Raw genomic sequence first — 20,035 nt, 5'->3', positions numbered from 1 at the left:
TATATATAAATATATGTCTTATGTATTAGATAAACCATATCAAAATAAAAGAAATATTAAAAAAAAAGTGAGTTTTTCCTTATATGAGTATAAATAGTTTTTTTTTTTTTGTTTTTCTATGAAATATCAATATCATTTATATAAATAAATATATATAATATATAATGTAGTATATAAAATAGAAAGTTTTGTTTATATGGTGCGCACACATTTAACACTTAAAGCATCCGGCGTACTTTTACTTTATATATATATATATATTTTTAATCATTTTGGAAATTATGAATGATATATGTACGTATATATATTGTACATATATATGCATGTATATTTGCATCTTATATAAATATATATATATATAGATATATATATATATATATATATATATATATATATATATGTTTATATAATAAATAAGAATAATGAAAATACTAATTCCCAAGTATATATACATATATAATAAATTCTGTCTTATGAATGTACATATATACCTTTATTAAAATACATAATATTATATTAGATTTAAAAGTTTTTTTTTATTTTATATTAAAACGTGTATGTGTATGTGTATATGCATCACTCGTTTTGCATAAAATATAGTAAAATAATCCAAAAAATATAGGGATTTCCGCAGCTTGCCGTAAAATATTATGAAACGCCGTACTATTGCACTACAGCAAAATTTATATGCAGTGAAAATTTTTATGCCTCTTAAAAGTGCAAATTCTCTCTACAAAAAATTATCGTACTCGCAAAAACTAAGAGTAAAAACAAAAATGATATTTAATTTTCGCATTGAAAAGTTTCTATCGACCGTTCACTAACTTAGTTGAAGAACATTTTGTTTGCTTTTTCCTTTTTTTTACAATAATAATATCAAGCTGCCGAAACCCCTTATGATTTTTTTACATAAAAGATTTTTTAAAGAAGTTTTCAATCTATTTATATTGCAAATTAAAAAGAAAACAAAGCTTTCTTATTTTTATAATATTTTTGTATTTAATTTTTATAGGAAAATAAAATTGGAAATTGTAGTTTTTCTTATATATTATAACAACATATTATACTTTTCAGGTTATATATATTACTATATAAATGATTGATATATATATACACACACATTTAAACGATATATCAAAACATAATAAAATAATAAAAAATTATAAGAGACTTATATTTTAAAAATCCATTATAAATTTTTTTATTTGGCTTCGTTTTAATTAATAAAATACTTAAAAATGTTGGTTATTACAAGTTATATGTATATATATGTATATATTTATAATATATATATATACATTTATAAAATATACATAGTATGTTGTAGATTAATATTAGAAGAATTTGTGTGATATTCTTTTCTTTCGAATAAATTTTTTTAAGTAAAAAAACATAATTTATATATTTATATTAAATTATATAATTAAAATATAATATTTTAATATAAAATACATATTTATTTTGTATAAAATATCAGGAAAAGTTACTCATTTTATATAAAAGCAAGTTTTGTATTTTATTTGTATAAGAAAGAATTAGTTTTAAAAATTTATATAATTATGTAGTATACAAGAAATCTACTTGTTATAGAAAATAAAAGAAATATTAAGAAAAATAAAATAATATTAATGAATATTAAATTAAATTTTATAAATAAGAATAATTCAAGGGAATTAATCTTATATATATAACTATATAACAAGATAATAAAAAAAATTAATCCAGTTTTCCGATAATATTAAAATAAAATTTAACAATTTCATTTTTATATATCACAAATTTATTAAAAAAAAGTGAAAAAAATTTTCATTTTACTCTTTTATACAGTATATGCACATAAACTATATGATTGAATTTGTTAAATTATTACTTTTTATCAAATAATAATTTAATAAAACTTAATTTTATTCACTTTTCAGATAAACTAGTTATAATATTATGTAAAATATGTATAATATGATTTTAGAAATTGAGCAATTAATACAACATATTGTATAATGGAATTTCTATTAAATTTTTTTTTGTTTTGAAAAAACGTTTTAAGTTTCTAAATTAATTTTACGATTTAATAGTTTTATTGTATTTTAAAAAAAAAACATACAAATACACTTTTGAAAGTACACTTGAAAGTACATTTATTGTACAATAAGTTATATTTTTGTTTTTAAATTTTAAAATAAATTATATTTAATTAAATATAAATATTGAACATATGAATTTAAAGCCTAACTAGGGACAAAGCCTAGGCTTAGGGCAAAACCAAGAGTTTTTAAATATTAGTTTAAATTTTCTTATGAATATTTTAATTCTTTGAATGCATTTTGTGTGTTTGAAATTTTTATATTACATTAAAGATTAAATTATAATGGCCACAGTTCATTTAAAAATAATTTATGCTTTTGCAAAATTAAACTAAATATGTTTCTCGATTTTTATAAAATAGTAAAAAAACAATTGCAGGAAAAGGTATTTTCACAATAATGTGTACTTTTATACTTGGTTGGAAAAAAATTGTAATATTTTTATAAATCATAATTTTTTAGTATTACAAAATATCCGAATTCAATATTAAAAAAGTCAGTCATAATTTATAAAGTTCTATATAAATTAAATTTTGATGAAAAATTTTTATAATAAAATTCAATTTCATTTTTAGGCCATTATAGACGCAAATAATATTGATAAATGCTGGTACTTAAAGATATTTTTTAATTGTATTACTAATAAATATTGTAATTTAATTATCTTTGATAATTTGTAAAATACTGAATACCAAATATGTATAAAACTGAAAATGTATACAACTTTGCTTGTTTCTTTTTTAATATTCGAACGTTATATAAAGAAAGATCATTTAATTTCAGCTCATTAAAAAAAATGTAGGAATTTCATATTAATTACATAATTTTTCAAAAGTTTTTCAAATAATTTTTGAATATCTACAATAATATTGAGGTATTTATATAATATATTAAGAGATTTAAAAGTTATTTTTGTACAAAGTGTTTAAATTTAATTAAAAAACAAAATAAAGAAAAAATAGATAATTTTTGATTAAATTATATAGAAGAAATATACATAATTAAATTATATAAACATACTTGTTTGGTTTTGGATTATTTAAAAAATTAAAAACAAAATTAAACATTAAAAAATTATGACAAATATAGTATAATAAATTTAATACAAAATAAAAATTCATATACTTATATTTTTATATTAAATATATATATACGTTTGCATTATATATTTTTTAAAATTATAAACATTTTAAAAATAAACTAAAAATAAAATCAGTTTTATTATAATTTTTTTTCCTTTTTTTATACATAAATATATGAATAAAAAAAAAAAGCCAAAAATTTTTTATTTGAAACAAGAAACATACCTTTCCTTCCCGGTGGGCCTCTTTGATTCATTGCGCCAGGCATCATATTATCTCTAGGTGGTGGTGGTGGTCCTCTAGCTCCAGGACCTTGACCTCTACCTCGATTATTTAAATTACGTTGTGCAGCTACTGGTCCACCTGGTCCCATTTGATTACTATATTGATCTGGAGCTTCTGTTAAGAAATTAGATGGTACAAGACCTCTAACACCATCTAATTCACCCATATAAAATCCATCTTCATCCATATCACCATATACAAGTATTACTTCACCAGTTTTGAAACTTAATTCAACTTGCTGTGTTCATAAAAGAATATAAAAATTGTAGTTTAAATATTAATATTATTTATGTATACACAGGTACAATAAAGAATTTAAAAAATATATAAGTAAATCCTTGAGTTCCATATTCCAAGAATAAAATGTTTACACTACAATGTTTCAAGTTTTATATTTTATACCAATAGTTTTTTTTTTTTCTTATTTTCACGTTTCATATTTTAAAGTACTATTTGATTACAATGCAAAACAACCTTTTATTAAGAGAGTAATATGAAAGGTTTAAAGTATTAAACGTAATATTAAAATTTATCTTTTCCAATATGAAATTCAAGGTCTATGATTTAAAATTTAATTTAAAAAAGTATATTGTGTTATGAAATGAGAATATATATTATATAATATTTAATGTACGATATATTTATACATACAAATATATAAGTATATTTTTGAATTTAATATATATAGAGTTTTGTTTTAATAGTATAATATAAATTTGAGTAGTGAAATTTATTTTAGTTAAGTTGATATAGTTAAATTTTTAAAGTGGGAAAATCTATGATAGTTTATAATATAGAACTGACATAGTACATATATATATTTAGTATATTTTTAAGAAATTGTTTTCAATATTAAAGAGTATATTTTGTTTACATTACAAAATAACAAAAAAATATAAAACAAAAATTAAAATTCTCTTTTACATTATTCAATATGAATATATTTAAATAATTTGTTTACAATTTTCAAATAAAAATAAAAAAAAAAATAAAATATTTAAAGATATTATTATATTAGGTAATTATTTCTTATATATTTTTCATGTTTGATTTTTCTATGGTGTTTAAAAATTCATTTTGTATAAGTTGTCAAGTTTTTTATTTTGAATTAATCAAAATGTTCTTTTATATTTTTGTTTTATCATATTATTTATAATATAATATGGAAAGCTTACATCAAGGTTCTAAGCAAAATTTCATCATCCACCAAGGATCCATTCCGGGATGGGATTATAGGGGGAAAAGTTAGAAAACATCATTATTATTTTAATTGAAAATACTTTTGTTGATATTTTTTTTTTACTTTTTTTTTTACTTTTAAGAAATAGCATGCATTTGACATTTAAAATATGTTTTTACATGCCCTTCATCTAAAATTTAAATGGACATCTTAAAAACATTTATACAAAAATTATTTGCTATAATAATTCTTTTTTCTCTGTAACATAGAATATTTTAAAGCGCTTTTTATAAATCTATTATAATTGAATTATTATTCAAAATGTTGAAGAAAATATAATTTTACATATTTTGAATATTAAAAAAAAAACCAATTTTATATAATGCATTATTATATAAAATTTTTATAACAGTATGAAAATAATTTGAAATATTTTGTATTTTGATTATTTATGATTCAAAGAAGATATACCTAAAACTTTAGTATATTTTTGCGAGCTGGCAAGTTTTTTTATAATATCTTTATAAAATATTATTCAATATAATATTAAAAATATTTATTATAATAAAAATATATATATACTAATATATACATAGAATAAATTTGAAACATACAATATATATGAGGCAAAACATTTACGCTAAAACAAATATATATTTAACCTATAGATATACATATATGTACATATAAATATTTAACTTTAAACTTATTATTACACATTTAATGATATATACATATATAAAATATTAAACTCACTTCAGCATCTACATTCGGACTAAGTTCTTGTGGATCATAATCATACATTGCTATCATACGTTTAACTGGCATATTAGCATAAATATCACCCCATCTGTCTCTACTTACTCCACGAACACTTTGTTGTGTTGTTTGTGTTGGTGGTCCCGCAGGACCACCTTGAGCACCAACTTGACTTTCATCAATTTCAGTTACCATATTATGTGGAACGTATCCACGTCGACCTCTCAATTCACCCCAATAGAAACCATCTGGATCTTTATCACCATAAACCTAAAATAAATGCAAAACTTTTAACTTTTGAATTAAAAAACAAAAGGACATAATACAATGATTCTTTAAATAACAAAAAATATTGAAATCGTATTTTGTTTAAAATAAATTAACCTTAATGGTATCACCCTCTTGAAAAGGTAATTCTTCTTCACATCCATCCGGATTTGGACTCATTGTACTGGGGTCATAATCAAACATAGCAATGAAATATCTAGGTTTCTTTTGTCCTTGCTGTGTTTGCATAGGACCCCTTTGGGCGGGCATTGGTCCTCTTTGATTTTGATTACGTAATTGCTGTTGTTGTTGCTGTTGTGCTGTTGGTCCTCCAGGACCATAATATGGTTGATTTGGATTTTGTGGTCGTATCTGTTGTCCACCCATTTGTTGTCCCATAGGTTGTTGGCCCATTGGTTGCTGACCCATTTGTTGTTGTCCCATTTGTTGACCCATCTGTTGTCCCATTTGCTGACCCATCTGTTGTTGCCCCATTTGCTGTCCCATTGGTTGTTGCATTCTTTGACCAGGTTGTTGGTAACCCTATTAAATTACAATTTTAATTATTAAACTTATTTTTTCAAAATTGTATTTTCACATAAAAGATTTCAATCCACAATCGTTTTTTTCTCTTTTTTTTTTTTTTATTTTTCTTTTGCAGAAAATAAGAAGGGAAACAGATAATAACAGTTACATATATTTCGTGTGTACATATATAAGCCAATTACATAAGTGTGAGTGTTTAAAATATAACTTAAATATTATAATTCAAAAATAAAACAAAAACAAATTTGATGTGTTTGTAGGTACAGAAATTAGAAATAAAAGTTAAAAAATGCAAAAATTTTAAGTTAATTTTAAAATTTTCTAATTACATACCAAAAATGAATAAATAATATAATAGTTTTATATATTTTTAGTGAGATTACATATTGTTTAATGTGATTATTATAAAAGGAATATTCGCACTGGTTCTAAAAACAAAAAATAAATATTACACACCATACACACAAGAAAGTTGTAAGAGAAATTGTGTATATTAAAATTAAAATGATTTAGTTTTTTACAGAATGTTGTTTGTTCAGTTTTCATAAAATCTACTTGTTTTTTCAAATGAATGGATTATTGTTAATAAATTTTCTTATATCTAAATTTAAACTATAAATTTGTTCCTTACAATGGGTGCAATTTTAATGAATATTTCCTTCTTGATTTTTTTTTTAATAGTTCAAGCAAAATTTTTGTTAAAATAATTTATAACTTGTGTTTTATACTAAGTATTTTATGATTAAATTTTATTACATCTGTTTAATAAAAGAGAATTCTTGAAATAAATAAAAATATATTTTGTTGGGGAAATTTGTAATATGAAAAAATTTTATTGAGTAACTGAATTGTAGCAATAAACAATAAAAATTTAATGATTTTAATGCCTCTATGTCATAAATTGAAAACTATACCGCGGTATAATTTAGTCATGTACATGCAATTTTAATGCTGAAAAATGGAATTTATATAATGCCGATTTTCAGTTTACAACAATAAGACTTCTTAATCTCTATAACTTATAATAAACAAAAATAATTTATTTAAATTATAACAAAAACCAAATAACATGATATTAAATCGGATAAAAAATTAAATTACTTGAAAATGTTTTGAAACAAAAGTCTATCTCGTTTAAGTCAAAAAAGACTTTTAATGTTCTTATATGACTTATACTACGTATGTATGCGCATTAAAAGAAGTTTTCTTTATTTTAAAAACATCCAAAAACTGCAGATTTGGAAAATGTTACTCGTATTATAACATCTTGATTTTCGCTTTAAAAATTGAAAATTCATTTTTATTTTTTGGAAATGATAGAAATATATGAATTTAAGTAATATTAGCGTCAAAGAAGTCGAGATATAAAAGCCAAGCATAAGAAAACTTATTCATAAGAAAATATTTGAGTTTAATTATTTTTCAATTATTTAAACAACACTACGATAACTCTAATTTGTAAGGTGTTGGTTTTTATGCAAAATTTTATTTTAAATGTTTACTTTTATTTGTAATGTGGAATATGTCTTTTTTTTAATAAAATAAATAATTGAACACAATTTTTGTGTAAAAAGTTTCTGACTTTCATTCAGAAATTAAAAAAAATTATGATCTGTTTTTGTTTGATATACAAAAACTTTGGAAATGTACATATATAGTAAAATAATAGTTAATAATAATAGTATGTATAAGTATAGTAGAATTGAAAACAAGTGAAAAAAATAATTATTAAAATAATATTGTGCATGAATTTCGTTTTAACTTATAATTATTTTCAATATTATTGATTATGCATATTTTTTATTAATATACATTCATATTTAATATAAAGGACATGCATATTTAAGTAGATATTCTTAATTGAAATTTTTTAATTAATAAAAAAAAAATTAAGATTAATACTTAAAGTGTTTACATTTGAATAAATTTATGCAATCATATCCTAAGATAGTAGAAATACAAATATCATTAATAATTATTATTATATTTAATACTATATAGTTTTATTTTACAATTATTTCAGTATATTACGTTATTTATGTACATAAATGTATAATATTGTAAAAAATTCCGTTAAATATATAAAATAATAAATTGTATATAAATTGGTATTTTTATTCCAGTTCGGGAATGTCATTTTGTTTGGATTCAATGATAAATCGAAAATATAAAAATGAATAAATATATAAAAATTTTTAAAACATAATTATATGAGAAATGTAAAATTGTCAAATAAAAAGAAAATAAAAAAGCTTAAAAGCATAATTTTTCTTTTTCATAAAAACCATGAAAATTTTGCGATCACTCATTATGTTTTTTTTGCAAATTTTAATTTAATTTAAACAAATAATAATACATAATTTACGAATAAAACAAATATGCTATGGAATCTTTCAAATTTATAACTTTAATATAACTTAATTGTAAGACATAGCGAAAATGTATATGGTTTTAGGACAAGGCAAGTTTTCATAATTTTTATGTTTCGAATGGAAGGGGACTTTCGATAATGCAGATATGCTTTAGAACTTTTAGCACGCTACGATTTCCGAACATAATTCTTTTGTAGTAGATAGGTATTTATCGAAAATGCTACGTCTTTGTAGTTTTAATTTATCGAGCATACTTTATATTATTAGGATCTAAACTAGAACTGAATTTTTAAAAATCCCGGAAAATAATAATCTAAAATCTATTTCTATTAAGAATAAATTAAAAATAGTAATATGCGCACATAATTATTGTACGATGTTATAGATATTGAGTTTAAATTGAAGTAAAAAAAAAAAGGGGAATTTTTCAATATTATAAAGTTAATTGTATTAATAATATGCAATTAAGATTTTGGTAAAGTTATACATTTGAAAAGAATTCCTTCTTTGAGAACGAAAAAAGAATTACAAGTATTTCATCGCAAGCTTCTTTCTAAAGTTTACACTATATTAAATATTTCTTAAACTGTTTTCTATTATATCAATTTAAATTCAAGTCGTTAAGAAATAGTCTGCATTTATTAAGGAATATAATTAAATAATATAGCTAATAATAATAATAAAAGTGACATATATATAAAGGTTTTTTTCTATATAGCATTAGATCTCAGTATCTCACAATAATTCTCACAAGCAATATTGGATATTTAATTTTTCTTTTAATTTATGAGTCTACTGACTTTTTCGTTTTTAATGATTTTGGTTTTTTGTTTGTTTTTTTATTTTGAAAAAATGAAACCTTCCACATCAAAAATACTTAATAGGAAACATTAAAAATAAATAAAAAATAAAATAAAACATCTAGAAAATCTTAAAAACACATCAAAAATATCACAATTTAATAATTAATGTATATAGCTTCGAAGTTATAAAAGAAGCGAAAACAACTATATAGACTCATCGTAGCGTATTCTATATAATATTTTTAAGGCACTCAGTATTATAATTTCTGACCTGAAGCCCGGGTGTCTGTTGATTTAATTGCGTTTGCTGTTGTAATTGCTGTTGTTGTTGAGTTAATGGCTGCTGTTGCTGATACGAAAGTGGTTGATATTGTGTTGTTTGTGGTTGATATTGAGTCGTTTGTGGTTGATATTGAGTTGTTTGTGGATGATGTGGCTGCGATTGTGATTGTTGTTGTTGTTGTTGTTGTTGTTGATATAAACTCAGACTTTGATCATTTTGGTATAAATCACCATGAAGACCTAAATTACCATCTTTAGTAATTTCAATTGCAGGAACACCAGTTCCAGTTGTATTTGGATATCCAGGAGCATTTGGATATTTAGGTTGTTGAGATTGTTGAGAATGTGACTGTTGTTGCAATTGCTGATTTTGTAATTGTTGATTTTGTAATTGCTGTTGATTTTGATTTGCCGTCTATATTAAAGTTTAGAGTTCGAACCAGTGGTGTTTATATAAACAAAATGAATAATTTTTTTTTTAAAACATAAATACGAAAATTAATTTTAAAATACCACATTTAAAATTAGTTCACGTTTAAAAATTAAAAAAACAAGTCAATCCAATTTAAAAAAGAAAAAAAAAACGAATAAATTATTTTTTTAAGTAATAAAATATTAAGAAATATGTGTAAACTTTGGTACATTTATAAAAAATTTATGTTATAGAATTTTATTTATTTGTTCCTGCAATAATTTCTATAAAGATGAATGTGAATAAAATTAATTGTTTTAAAATGTGATATATATTATGAGTTATGTTTAACTATACATACATATTAAATAATTTTACATGTTTTAGCTTGTAGATCTAAAGTTAAATAAAATTCCATTTTTATTTGTAAATGCTAGTTATAGCGGTTAAATACATTTTTTATAGTAACTACTACAAATTATTTATGTACAATTAAATATATAATCGTTATATTTTTAATTTTAATTATACATATTTTTCAAAGTATTATACATATCGAATTAAAATTGAATTTTTTAATTATATTTATTATGCAGATTAAAGCTTTATTAATATAACACTAAACTTTACTTAAGCAGATTATTTGATTTAGGCAAAAAAAAGACTTATTATTTCATATAGGTTATATAAAAATTGTATACTACTTATATATTTAAGAATTGCTTTATTGATTGATCGAATTAACATTTTGTTAATTTAATTTAATAATTAATAAACAAAAAAATAATAGCTATAATAATTTATTAAGAGTTTATTTTGGACATTTTTTAAATTTTTTGTTTAAAACTTTTATATCAAAAATTTGGCAAATGTGAACATTATTATAAGACCGTTCATTATTTTTAAACATTGTTATGTAATACACATAATGTATGTTACATATTTTAATTTTTATATTAATTTACAATTCTAGCATTAAACAAAAGGATCAATCAATTGAGTTTTATTTATAAACTTGTTTAACTTTTACTATATAAATTACATATATTATTAATATGAAACAAAATGAAATTTGAAAACATTTCGTGCGTTTTTCAAATAATTTATAAATTTATTTGTTAGACGGTTTTGTTAAATTTTCTTGTATAAAAAGATTTGCTCGATTTTTTCGCTATGCCATTTATTTTTACACTGCGTACTCAAATCGTACGGTTTCTGTACATAGGCTAATAACGCTAATTAATTAACAACAAAAACTTCGAAATTATTATTTTACAATGTTGTCAATTTACCAAATTTCATTCCATTTTTGAGATTTCTATTATACTTCTAATTTTCTTATTTTTAATTGTTACAACTACTTTGCAGGAAAACATAATTTTTGCCTCTATAATAAAATTAATACCTTAAAGGAAAAATTCTAACTCTTTAGACAAAAATAAAACAATAATCTAATAAAATAAGTCTTTATAACAGAAAATACTAAAACAAAATCAAAAACATATATAAAATCACCTTCCAACATTAAATTTAAGGTATATAAAGACACTGTCCTATAAGAGCAACAATAAGTAAGAGCCACAATATTTCTGTTAAAGAGCTCAGCGTTTCATTTATTATGGAAATGTTTTTTAAAATGATTCGTTTTCTTATATATTGATCAAGTATACAGTTTTAATATTATTTTAACTCTTACATTTTTTATCTACAATTAATAGATCTACAATAATAGAATTAATAAATCTACGGTACAATTAGTAGTATTATGAATTTGGTGGATTTTTTCCATTAATTACAAAATATTTCAAAATTTTTTCTTATTTTGAATTGAGGGTTTTTTCCATAAACCTTTTACGTGTTAAATATTCAGTGTACTTCAATTAAAAAATTATATTCAAAGAGAAAATCTCAAAAAGAAAACTGCAACAGATTTTTCCTTAATGTGGTTTCAATAAAAAAAAATATCTTGACTGAAAGCGAAATATTTAATAACTTGTCAGTATTCGAATGCTCATATCAAATAAATTTTAATTCGTTTTTATAAACTATAATTTTATAATATTCAATTTTTTAGAAAAACTTACTTAATAATTTTAATTATCAATATGCATTTACGCAATAATCTTATCAAAAATTTATTATTAGCGAAATACAATATTACTCTTTATTGACGAAATACAATATTACTTGACCTAATTTTATCGTAAAAATATGCATTACTTGAGCTAATAAAATATTATTTAAAAAAAATGAGATGTTCAAAAAATTTTTAAATAATATGCCATTACCTCAAGTAGCATATATAGAAAATATTGTTGATTATAAAAATTTAAAGTATTTTCTTCTATTATCCTTTATCATTTCAAAAGATATATAATGTTGGTATATACATAAATACATTTAAGTATATGCCTACTGAATTACTAATATAGTTAATGCTCAACATTTATTTACTAAACTAAAATAAATATATATTACATCATTATACTTTATTTATATTAATTACAATACAAGTACTTATAGCTTCTAGTTTATGATTTTTACTGATTATTTTTTCCATTTGATTACAGATTATCATTTAATATTGAAATTAAAATATTTTATTTATTAAAAATATTTCATATAATTATATTTCTTTTTCTTTAAATAAATATGAAAATAAATAATAAGAAATAAATTAATTAACAAAAAAACTAATGGTTTTTTTAAACTTTATTTTTAAAATTGTTAAATACTTTAAATAATTCGACTTAAAAAAAAAACATAAATATAAATTAAAAAAATTCTAAAAAAGAAAATAAATATACTTTCTGTTTAGTTTTGTAAAACTGTTATTGTTTATGTATTAATTAAAGGATTGTTTCTTGTTTTTTTTTTTGCTTTTTGAATTTTTTTTTTTGTAGTAGGTTGATGAAAGAAAACTTACGTTGGCTTGTGGTTTTGAAAAGAGGCCTCCAAACAGCCCTGTAGTCCATTTACCAATACCTGTATCAGTCTGTGTTGGATCAATTTTATATAAGTTTGGAAAATGAAACATATACATATTTAGAAATATATAAAATGTAAAGTGATTTTGCTTTTTTTTAGTTTCTAGTTTACAGTTTTAATTATCTATAAGTTTATAATGTTTTTGTAATGAGGCAATATACATATTAATAAGGGAAAACGAAAAAAAAAAATAAAATTATTTTCTGTTTCAAATTATAAACAATTATTTAAAACATACAAAATATATTATAATAATAATTATGTAGTATAAGTTTATTGAGAAAATTTTAAAAAAAAAAAAAGTGAACACTCTACATATCGTGATTGTAATGTTTTCATAGCAAGTTCCTATAACTAGAGAATTAAATGGAAAATAAATATTAACGGAGCCAACACACTTCTATGTATTTAACATTTGTGTTGTATTTTTTCAAAATAATATTTACAAAATTTTTTGCCCCCAAAAATACATATTAAATAAATAAATATAATTCATTTGGTTAGTTTAGTAAAATATGCATAGCATTTGTCAGCGATGTAGGTATTAACAGAGAGTTTTACATATAGGATTTGGCAATAGATCCGCTTGAATGGCGATACTTTGTAACCACGAATTTAATTCAGTCCAATTTCATTAAGTGCTGATTCACGTCACGAAAGTAATTTATATTAATAATACTTTGTATAATTTCAACAGTTAAAAGATTTTAAAAAAATTTATGAAATTATTTTTCTAATTTATTTAAAGCTATATATGTATAACTTTATTATTAAAGGAAATAACTTTTTGTTCAAAACGGACAGCGTTATTTTCTATATCACAACGGTTGAAACAAAGAAATTAAAAAAAATTCTGAAATGCTTTTAAAAAATATTGGAATTAGATTTTTTTTTTAATTTTAATTCACTGGATTTTTTTTTTATTGCTGCAGGTTTAACAATTTTTTTTTTTTTTAAATTTTGATATTACTTAATAATAAAGTTCGGTTAAATCAGTTTGCCTTGCAAAGGAGCACTTTTCTCTTAACCAAGTGAAAATACTGCTTTTGAAAACAGTAAATTATTTAAATTGCTTTAAGAACAAGACAAAAAAAAAATAGAAAGAGTTGTTAAAATAATGGAAGAAGAATTCAAGGGTTAATTACGCGGCTTTGTAAAAATAATTATATTTTTTGATGGAATGGTATTTGCCGTTAATTGTCTGCATTTATAAAAATTAGAAATGTTTGCACTTTCGGATACATGAACATTTCGGGACGATAACATACTTTGTTACATAACTACGGAATCTAAATTTCTAGTATTCATTTAAAGATCTATAAAATTTCAACTTTCTACCTTGAAGGATGTAGAAGTTTTGCAAAGCGATACAGAGCCAGACAGATGGACGAATGGACACAACGAAACTAATAATAATTTTAATGTATTTTAATTATTTAAACTGAATGTCTACTTTTTAAAAGGCCCTTGAAATATATCTTATAGCCAAATATTTAAATTACAATCATCGATGTGTAGTGCATTTGATATAATAATGAAATATTCAAACTGCAAAAATATAAATTATTTTTTTAGTTTTTTTTTTTATATTTGCAAATATGCTGCAATGTAGCTTTTCTTTTACAAAATAAATAATATATTATTTAAAGAAAAACTATTACATTTCTTTTTATTAATATGTATTATATAAATAAAATAGAAGCAAAATTCCAAAAGTAAATTAAAGAAATTAACAAAAAATAGGTAACACAAAGTAATAATAATAATATATAAAAATAAAAATAATTAAATATTTATTTTATATATTCATATAATATGTATAAATTATTCTCATGCTAAATTCATAAATTTTCTAATTGTTTTTTTGCATATATATATATATGTTTTAAATTCTAATTTTTTTATAATTATTATGATAATAATAATAAATATATTAATAATAAATATAATTATAATAATAAATATAATATTAAAATAAAGAAAATTTACTCCTATTAAGTTACATACGATCGGTATATAATTTTATAATTAAAATAATATATAAAAATTTCATATATAATTATAAATATGTTTTTTAAATACATACATACATTTTTTCAATAATACTGTCATTAAACAATAATTCCATAATTTTTTTTTATTTATTAACTGTAATTATTAATTGTTAGGCCTTTCTTATCCTTTAATTAATTTTATACGTTATAGATATAAATTTCGTTTATACCATTAATTTTTGACTATAAAAACTAAAACTATTAGTTTTTTGCTCTGTTATTGTTTAAGATATAATTAATTTTTATTTTTGATAATGTTTTATACGAATTAAGTATGTATAGTAAAAATAAAAAATACTATTTTAATTTTATTTTCACTTTTCTTAATATCAAAATCGTATACATGATATACTACCATGTAAATGAGGACTGACTACCATAATTTTATTTGCTTTGTTTTTTTTTCGATGTTGAAAAATAAATATGTGACTCTTTTTATCAACAAATTAATTAAAAAAAAAATTGATGGTAAGCATTTCTTTAAAAAATGGAATTTGACAAAAAAAGTGATGGTGGTTACTTTTACTTTAATTTTTTTATTTTTAACTTTTTTTTTATACTAAATATGTAAATTCTAATTTAAGAATAAAGTTAAGTGCTGTTTATATAATTATCAACTTGTATATAATTATATTATGTTAATTACAATTTAAAGTGGATGTATGTAAGTATATACGTGTAAGTATGTAAATAAAAAAATTATATATAGCTGCTTAGCAAAATATTTTTAAAAATTTAAAAATTAAAAATAAAAATAAATGTCCTCTTTTTTGTTTTGTTTTAAATTTCAAAATTTTTCCAATCTTACACATTTTTATTTTTCTTTTTTTTTTTATCTTGCTAATTTTTTGCAGATAAATAATAAAAATATATATTCCTATGTATATAGAAAAATTATACATTGAAAAAAAGCGAAAAAGCATAACTAAAATTTATAAAATATTAAAGTAGAAATAAATTATATTTTCTATAATATTAAAATTTTTGGTTATTTTATTTTTTTCGTCTTGGTGTTAAATAAAAGTTAAGTTTTATATTTTTGTATTTTAAAATTGTGTATAATTCACTTTAGATAATATCAATGGTGCCAAACCGTCGCTTGTCAACAAATGTTTTAAGACGTTGTATGTCTTAACGTTATAGATATACTCCAAATAAAGTATACTCAAGAACTCGAAAAATTAAGCTTTCAAAAAAAATTTACTGATGAATTGGATCCTGAACAAATATTATAATTGAATGTCAAATTTCAGTCAATTCAGTTAATGTTAGGAGAAAATCCCTTTCCTTTATTTCCTTTCACTTAAAATAATAAAAACTACTGAAAATTTTTTTTCTATATTTAAATTTGTGCTTTAAGAAATATTAACTGAATGACGATCACAATATAGTAATGATTGAATTTATTTGAATATTATTTATATATGTATGTGAGTGAGTTTACTTAACTTTCATTTAACTTTTAAATATTATATAACATAAAAATGAAATAAAATGAAACTTATAATTTTGAATTCTAAGCAATAAAAACAGAACATCTTTTACTGGGAATTACTAAAACTTTGAATTTTTTAAAACTGACCTGTTGTTGTTGGCCTGGTTGCCCAGGTTGCATTTGTTGGCCAGGTTGCATAGGTTGCATTTGTTGTTGCATTTGACCATCTTGCATCATTTCATCATGATGATCTAACATCTGTTGGTTCATTGGAACACCCGGTTGCATAGGTCCCTGTGGGCGTATTGGTTGCATTTGTTGATTTCTCATATGAGGTGGTAAAGTACTTTGAGGAGCATTACGTCTTGCCGCAGTTCGAACTACATCTAAAATAAACAATTTTTAAGTGCTGAAAATTATTTGAATAATTCATAAACTTTTTGATGATTTTATACTTGGAATTGGAATTGGTGCACTATCTGCTGATTGTGAATCGCGTGATTTGGTTCTAACAGTGACTGCTCTTGGATTAAGTCCAACTAATTTTCCTATATCTATTAGTGCATGATCACCAGTTGGTGAATCAACGTCGGTAACCTTTTTACCGTCAGCATAAACTGCATAACCGGTTACAGGTCCAGATTGTGGTGGTCGATTAACTGGCTGCCATGTTACAAGTAATGTACCATCTTGGGGTCCAGCCTCAAGTTGTATTTCCTTGTAAATACATAATTTAAGAAATTAAAAATTTTAATATGAAACAAATAATAAATTTTAATATGAAACAGATAAAATTACAAAAAATACAGACTTGCGGTGGATCTGGCAGTCCTTTTGTTAAGGTCCTAAAATCTGCATATGCTCCAGGAGCTTCTTCAGGTGGTGGTCCAGGCGGTGGAGCTTGTCCAGGTGCTCTTAAGTGTTTAGCTCTAACAGTGACACGGTATTGAGTACTTGGCGCTAAACCAGTAATTGTGTGACGATAAACTCCGGGTTTAACCGTTCTTACTTCTACATTATTTACACAAACTACATGTTGATGATTTGAATTGGCTGGTAGCCATGATATTACAGCAGATGAACACGTTATGTGAGTAGCTCTAACAGCAGATGGTCCTAAATGTGCAGTGTCTCGGCCTATAATCATTGTGCACGCCGCATCTCGTGAAGTTCTACGATTTATTGTTACACTTCTTACACTTATTCTATGTGGCTAATATTTAAAAAAAAAAAATATATATATATATATATTTTATATGCAAAGTATGTTCGCTTTTATATTGTGCATTAAACTTACCCGTGTTGAATCAACTCCTTCCACAAGTGCTCTAGTTCGTTCATTTGCTTTAACAGTTACTTTAAGGACATTATCTACATATACATGATAACTTTCAATATTATTATAACCAGGGGGTTCAGCTGGTGACCATCCAATTAGAACACTTTTATTCAACTGCCTTTCCAACGTTAAATGTTTTGGAGCAGGAACTAACACGGAGAACATAAGAGTTACTGTGGGTCAAATCGTATAATAATATCGATAATATGGCTTGTTTTTCAATCGTATATGTGTCACAAGAATAACAAAATACTCACTTACTATATGTATAATATATTCACTAAACATTAATCTATGTGTTATATTTACAATGATCTAAAATATTTATTTTCCATATTTTTCAATTAAAATTTGTTCGAGATTGAATATATTTTGAATACAATTTTAGGTTAAAGTGCTAAAATATTGTGTTAAATGAAATTTTATCACATGCTTTAGAACAAAAAGTATTGTTTTAATAATTTGTGTTTTTTCACTAGCCAAAACCAATTATTGGATTTTTGCCCTAGCAAACAATTATTTCTGTTGTTTTTTCATTGGTAACATTTAACATTGATATAAAGTGACACTTATACATCTTACGTAATATACAAATAAAATTTGGCCTATATACCAACGACAATTAGAAACTTCTCTAGCACTATACATTGAAGGTCGTTTAAACGCCCTTATTTTAGACGAGTGAATCGAAATTTGTTTGTGTGAAAAATAAACTTTTTTGAATAGATCGTTCTGTGAAAAATGTTTTACTTGCAATAAAAAATGAAAAATATACCACACAAATATAACCTGTTGAGCAGCTAAAGCATCCTTGCAATTAAATATTTTGATTTATATGAAAATATTGAACTCAACTTTTATCCTTAAAATTAAATGTAAAATTCGAGCACCTTAATAGAATGATTTCGGAATTATTTTCGTTATAAATTTGAAATAAAAAATGTACATATGGAAGTACATATATTATCCCATTGTGTGTATAGTAATAAAATGAAAAAATTATAATTCACTAGCGCCCTATCGAAAAAAGAAGTTTTTTGTGTGATTACAAAAATTGTTTTCTGTATATCACTATAAACTATAAGACACAAGTAAGCAGCATATCAAAAGAACTATTGAGGCATTTAGTTTACAACAGATTATACATTTTCCAACGAGAGTAACCAGTTCTTCTTCTACACTTATAGATTATGTAAATTGCTCTTTACCTGAAATTAGTCAAATTTGTGTTGAATGTAGAGCTGACTGTTCGTTATCAGATCATCTAGCTATTGGAATAAAAATCGATGGGAATGAAAAACATTATTTCGAAAAAACAGAAATCCACTCAATCAAAATTGATAAAGAAAAATTGGATAATTTTTTGACAGCTGAACACTTTCAAAATATTTGTTGCATCGATGATGTTAGTGTGTGTGGAAATTTATTTAAAATTACTATTGACAAGGCAGCAGAATTATTTAAAAAGAAATTTTTTGTTGGACCAAGTAAACAGGAATGGTTCAATAACGAATTAAAAGAATTAAACGAAAATAAAATAGAAGCTTATAATCGTGCAGCAATATCTAATGACGAAACCTTATGGTCAATTTATAAAAATATTAGAAACGAGTATAATTTTAAGATAAAGTATATACACAATGATTATATTTAAAGTCTATACAGATTCCACAGCAACGATCACAATCATTTTAACAATTTTTGTATTCGAATACTAACTTTACTTTACGAGACTCTCCCCGTGTTTAGTAAAAATATTTGTGGAATTATGAAAGAAATGTAATCTTCTAAAATAGTTTCTGTCATTCGTATATAAGCATAATTTCATGTTTTTGAAATATATGTAAGCCAATTTTTATTAAAAACTTGAAATTTGTCATTAAAATATTGAAAACTATATCTTTTACACTTACTACTATCAGCCTCATCTTCTGTTTGGTCTGGACCAAAGTCTGTTGCAACTTCACTTAATCTAGCTAAGTCTTCAGTGGTATGCGTTAGTAAAGGATTGTTGGGCGGTAAAGGAGGCAATGGTGCTGGATCTAATGGTATAGGAGCATCATCTGCATCTCTTAACGTTGAAAGTACAGCCTGATGGAACTCCAATAAATCTTCACCTAATATTTTAAAGATAACAATTAAAATGTAAA

The 20,035-nt window shown here is 22.5% G+C and overlaps 1 protein-coding gene across 13 annotated transcripts in view; it reads right to left on the bottom strand.

The window, feature by feature from the left end:
• Positions 1-20,035, bottom strand: part of LOC129608167 (RIMS-binding protein 2) — an 86,346-nt gene that overhangs the window by 26,349 nt on the left and 39,962 nt on the right. For 10 of the 13 annotated variants that reach the window (XM_055519504.1, XM_055519506.1, XM_055519510.1 and 7 more), the window contains 10 exons: positions 19,799-20,002; positions 17,844-18,034; positions 17,358-17,759; positions 17,002-17,263; positions 16,694-16,932; positions 12,996-13,064; positions 9,647-10,072; positions 5,772-6,197; positions 5,385-5,657; positions 3,389-3,686 (listed from right to left, as the gene is read on the bottom strand). In XM_055519504.1, the coding sequence (XP_055375479.1) occupies positions 3,389-3,686; positions 5,385-5,657; positions 5,772-6,197; positions 9,647-10,072; positions 12,996-13,064; positions 16,694-16,932; positions 17,002-17,263; positions 17,358-17,759; positions 17,844-18,034; positions 19,799-20,002 (2,790 nt within the window). The remainder of the gene's footprint in view (positions 1-3,388; positions 3,687-5,384; positions 5,658-5,771; positions 6,198-9,646; positions 10,073-12,995; positions 13,065-16,693; positions 16,933-17,001; positions 17,264-17,357; positions 17,760-17,843; positions 18,035-19,798; positions 20,003-20,035) is intronic. The other 3 variants (XM_055519511.1, XM_055519514.1, XM_055519515.1) reach the window with 3 other exon arrangements.

The sequence above is a fragment of the Condylostylus longicornis genome, unplaced genomic scaffold (genome assembly GCF_029603195.1).
Source record: "Condylostylus longicornis isolate FDR11 unplaced genomic scaffold, ASM2960319v2 ptg000030l, whole genome shotgun sequence".
NCBI classification, from domain to species: Eukaryota; Metazoa; Arthropoda; class Insecta; order Diptera; family Dolichopodidae; genus Condylostylus; species Condylostylus longicornis.
Note: the sequence above shows the minus strand (reverse complement) of the source record. Positions and strands in the feature narration are given on the sequence as shown.